The 5389-nt window shown below is 37.7% G+C and overlaps 1 protein-coding gene across 1 annotated transcript; it reads right to left on the bottom strand.

The window, feature by feature from the left end:
- Positions 1–3512: 3512 nt before the first annotated feature.
- LOC9662405 (eukaryotic translation initiation factor 2-alpha kinase) lies at positions 3513–5383 on the bottom strand. The gene is made up of 6 exons (XM_024664358.1): positions 5111–5383; positions 4950–5060; positions 4714–4899; positions 4506–4660; positions 4256–4431; positions 3513–4200 (listed from the first exon to the last, which is right to left on the bottom strand). The coding sequence occupies exons 1-6, from the start codon at positions 5360–5362 to the stop codon at positions 3890–3892; spliced, it is 1191 nt and encodes a 396-aa protein (XP_024520126.1). The 5' UTR covers positions 5363–5383; the 3' UTR covers positions 3513–3889.
- Between the last annotated feature and the right edge of the window lie 6 nt (positions 5384–5389).

Below are 5389 nucleotides of genomic sequence, written 5' to 3' on the forward strand. Positions count from 1 at the left end.
GATCTGGGATGACCACTCATGGACGGATGGCCTAGTCTTTGAGAGACGGGATTGCAACACAGGTGGTGTTAGACCACTGATGTGACCAAGGTGAATGGGCATGGCCTAGTGTAATGGCCTGATATGTTGGTGGTACCATAGGGTGTCGGTCATGGGATCGAACACATGGAGCACTTGGACCAAGTGCAAAGGTTGAGTGGCATGGATGCCATTCTCGGGGTTAGTAAACCCCAAGTTCTGAATTGGACTTATAAAGGTTGTGAGTGAGACTCCTCCTAGTGGTCGGAGAGATAGTTAAGTGACTAAAGTAGAATGGAAAAATTAGTCGCTTATACATTGGTCTTGGAGGTGTGTTGATGCAAGAGAGCTCCAGTGTGCCTGGTCAGCGCCATCCCATTGCGTATATAAGCCGTACATTACAACCAACAGAAATGTACTCCAAGACAGAGAATGAGTGTTTAGCAGCAGTCTAGGGTTTCGAGAAACTTCATGCATATCTACATGGTTCTCGGATGTTACTTAAAGGTGACCATGCTACTGTTACTTCATTATTAAAGCGGAAAAACCTGGTTGGTTGTACTACTTGATGGGCTTTGAAGCTTCAGATATATGATTTTGATGTTATTCATTGCCAAGGGAGTTCTATGCTAATGCCCTTTTTTGAGCTCCTCTTCCTTCTCCACTCTCTTCTCATATTTTTTATGAGTCTGTTATTCCAGCATCTATGGATTTTCTAAACGAGGATTTTGTGTTGTTGGCAGTTGCTATACTTGACGTTCAGTGTCCACAAGGCACAAAGCAAGATCTACCTTCTCTTAATGAGGTTCGTGAGGCTCAAAAAATTGAGCCGTAGATTCGAAAGCTTCAAGATGGGTTTGAAAATCCTGCATCATTTGCTGATGACTTGCTTTTCGAGCATTTACATTCTCAATATCGCTTTGAAGATGGCCTTCTTTATTTTGTGGGGATGGATCCTGATAATCATTTACAGCTAGTGGTGCTTTTTATCTTTATTCCGTAGTTTCTCTATGCCTACCATAATTCTCTTGTTCTAGGTGGGTATATAAGACATCAGCGTGTAACCGAGAAGCTGCACAGGTCTTTCTATTGGCCGGAGATGTGACATGATATTATCCGATATGTGCATAACTACGTTTGATGCCAATCTCGTAATACTCCCCCTCGTGTTGCAGAAGGACAATTGAAGTCATTAGAAACTAGTAAATATCACCAATTATTAAGAACTCTAAATAAAAAGCAAAGAATAATACATGATAACTTCATATTGAAAAAAAAAAAACAACATAACAAACAGCTATACTTATTTTTAATAAGAGCAGAAATTGGAAAATTAATGCTTTTAAATACACTTATAAAAACACTCAAATGATATTATAAAACAAACCAAGATATAAATAATGAACCACGACAAACAGCAGCACTTACAGGAAAAACATCTTGTAATATAAATGGTTCAACAATACATTCAGCTTTTACATTTCGACCATAAGCATCAAAACAACATCAAACAATATTAACAAATGACACATTAGATAAATATAAGAGAAAGTTTTCAACAATAAATTGTTTAGTAATAGATGAAATATCAATGGTAAGTGTAGAAATGCTACAAGATATAAATAGAAAATGTGAAAGCTTCAAAACAACATATGGAATAAACTTTGGTGGGATGGATTGTTTATTTACAAGTGATTTCTATCAATTCAATCCTATATTGAAGCATCAATTTATCAACAAAAACATATAGACCTGAAAATAATGTCTCTATATAGCACCCATGGAAAAATAATATTAAAGTCTATGAACTTACTGAAATAATGAGGCAAAAAGATGATATAATCTTTATAAAAGCTTTAAATAAAATAAAAATAGGAGAACAACCAGATAAAGAGCTAGAATATATAAATAAACAAGTCACCACAGATACATATAACACAGAATACTATTCAATATTTTCAACTAATGAACAAGTAAGAAAACATAATGAAAAAATAATACAACACATACAAGGTCAAGATATAATTATAAAAGCACAAGACAAACATGGAAATTCCTGTCCTACACATTTTATGCTGCCAGATGACACAAGAAAAACACAAGGACTACATGAAATATTACATTTGAAAAAGAAAATGGCAATTGAAATAACACAAAATATAGCAACAAAAGATGGATTGGTAAATGGAGCAAATGGAGTAGTACAAGATGTAACCCAGATTGAAGAAAAATAAATAATGTGGATAGAATTCCCAAATATAAAAACAGGTGAAAAAACAAGAGCTAAAGAAAACATAACAATAAAGAAAAATAATGGAAAAGAAACTGGACACCAATAAAAAAAAAACAAGAATAATAAATATTACTAAAAATAAAAATTATGTTATAAGTAGAACCCAATTTCCAATACAACCATGCGCAAGAAGAACAATACATAGAGCACAAGGATCAACAGTTATGCAATTAGGATATGACTCATATAAAACAAAATATCTAGAACAAGCATATACAGCATTATCAAGAGCACAAACACTAAAAGGTATACATTTATATAGACCAATTGAACATAAACATATTAAAAATCAATAAAGATGCAGCTAAAGAAATATTAAGAATGACAACAGAAGCACTATAGCAAATTGATTTAATAGATTTACAAGAAGAAAAAATAGCTAACCAAACAATTATACAAGTTCTAAATACAACATCTATTACTGCACATAAAGACGATATAGAGAGTGATTCACAATTATTAACATCAGATATGATATGTATGCAAGAAGTAAGAACACAAAAACATGAGGATTTAAATTTTAATAAATATAAATCATATATACATGAACATTGCATACAAATGACTATAAATCATAGAACATCTAAAAACAGAAACATTGGCAATGTCATATGTATCACTAGAAAAAAAATTTAAAAATTAAAGATAAAAAATTTACATAGAAAACCTGGAACAAATATACAAATATTCATAAAACAACTACAAAAATATATACAGAAAATAGATAATAAAAAGCCAGTAATAATTACAGGAGATTTCAATATTGACTACCAAAAAGAAGAAGCAAAACCACTTCAAACAATAATGGAGAAAGAAGGATGCATATAAATAATAAAGCACAACACATGTAATAATAAATTAATAGATCATATATGGATAAAAGATATAATATATACAAAAGCAGGAATAGGACCTGCATATTGGACAGATCATAACAAATTATACATCCTAATAAAAAATATAAAAACAAAAGCAAACCATGCAATGCAACACACAGCAATTTTATTTACTAGATTCAACTCTCTTTTGTCCAAAAAACTTATTCACAATAATTTCTAGCATAAATTTTGTTAAATCTGCAAGGAATTGCCATACCACTTCTTCCAATCCCACTGGGCAATGATTTGTGGATGACAATTGCATGTATGCCTTTTAATTTTCTACTTTGGTAGCATAACTTATCAACATGTTGCAGTGTTAGTGATCAAGCTTTATCTATTCAAATTTGAGTGTGTGCTTATTCTCATTTTCTCAAAATAAGTGGTGGCCAAAGGTTTTGCAACCTCTCCGCCACCTTTTGCTGCAGTGCAAGCTCTAGCGAGGCGAGCCAAAATTGCATGGATCATGCATGCAATTGTAGAAGCAACCATTTGGGTAGAGGCCAACGTGGTCTCCGGTCGTCTTTGGTCTTCACACCGGTCGTTGATCTGGTTTTTGACCTCGAGAAAGCATTCCATTTTGCTGGAAGCTTGAAGTTGATCGGTGGAGAATGAGCCTAGCACCAGGGGACAGCCATTAGCCCGCGGAGGTGAGAAAGTGGGACTGAGGTCCATTACATTCTCTAATGGAATGTTGTTTCTACGGGAGAGAAGCCAGGATCTGGCTGGCTGTCGGCCTGAGGCTCCTGTTTGGATGTAGCATGCTCCGAATCTTCTCTGCCAATTCCTGGTTTGCAATTTCCCACTCCTTTGGGAAGATGCCATCCTTAGCCAGCTGCATCGTGGAGTCTCTGTCTTGGTTCTCGGGTGAGAAGCGGCAATTGAGCTCGAAAAGTATCATCCCCAGGCTGAAAATATCGGAAGCCATCTCATTCTCGAGTTGCTTTGGCGAGGAGTACATGCCTGTCCCAACTTTCCCACCCTCTCTCGGGAGCGACAACTTCTTCTTCGCTGGAAAAATAAATATGAGAACCTCTGGCAAGGAGGAAACTAGAAAACTACGTACCCAGCCCGAAATCTCCCAGTTTCAGGCGATTATAGTCGTCGAAAAAGATATTCTTCGGAGCGATGTCTCTGTGAATGATTTTTTTTTCATGCAGGTACTCAACAGCTTGAACGAGCTCGTTGAACGCTGCCACCGGGATCAAGGCTTTTGGATCTTCCAGCATATCTTTTAACGAGCTGTAAAAATGGCTTGTCAGCTCGAAAAAAGGAAAAAAAAAAAAAAAAAAGGGAAAGATTTTACACACTGGTACCTCGTGCAGTATTGCATTTGGATGTACACCACACAACCCCCACCAGGCTGCTCCTCCCACCAAGAAGTATGATATTTCACAATGTTTGCATGAGCCAGAGTTGAAAGTGTTCTTGCTTCCTTCATGACACTCTCAAGGTCTTTCCGGACATGGATCTGCAAAGCATAGATTAGAGAGCTTTGGTTCATGACATACACTCCAAGCTCACCTGCTTTACCGCGTACACTTGTCCGTCAAACTTGTGTCGGCACATGTAAACCACACCGTCAGCACCTCTTCCAAGCTGTTTGATCAACGTGAATTCTTCATTGAACTTGGTGTTGATGTGCTTTGTTCCCAGCTCACCGCCGCAGAGATCCTTGACAATGTAATTAAACGTCCTCTCCGACAAATCCTACACATACAATTAGAGAAACACTGTGACAACTCAAAACAAACGCTTACTCCGGACGCCTTGAGGCATCGCGCGGCATTGAGCAATGTTGAGCTCAGCTCATCCTTGGTTGCAGCTGAAAGTGGCTCCGGTGCCCTCCTCAAATGAGGAGGAGTGTATCCCTGGAGGAGGAGTAACGCAATCGTTGTGTGTAGCCAAAAATGGAATGTACCTTTTTAGTCATGGGAGGAGTGGAGCAACACCGAGGCCCTGCCAAGAATGCACCGGCCGTTTTGAGGTAATCGCTGTGGAGGAAAACTGGCTGTGCTGCCGGAGACCAGAACTGCATCGCAGATCTCAGCACGTTTACCACGGGGCCACGCAAAAAGCTTCCGGTGAACACAGTCTTCTTCACGTTCTGTCCGGCAGCGGTGAGCGAAGCTATCTGGGAGATGTTGTTCACTATCATCCGAAGGAGTGACATAGCAATGTCCTCCTCTCGCCAATGCCC

The sequence above is a fragment of the Selaginella moellendorffii genome, unplaced genomic scaffold (assembly GCF_000143415.4).
Source record: "Selaginella moellendorffii unplaced genomic scaffold, v1.0 SELMOscaffold_109, whole genome shotgun sequence".
Classification (NCBI taxonomy): Eukaryota; Viridiplantae; Streptophyta; class Lycopodiopsida; order Selaginellales; family Selaginellaceae; genus Selaginella; species Selaginella moellendorffii.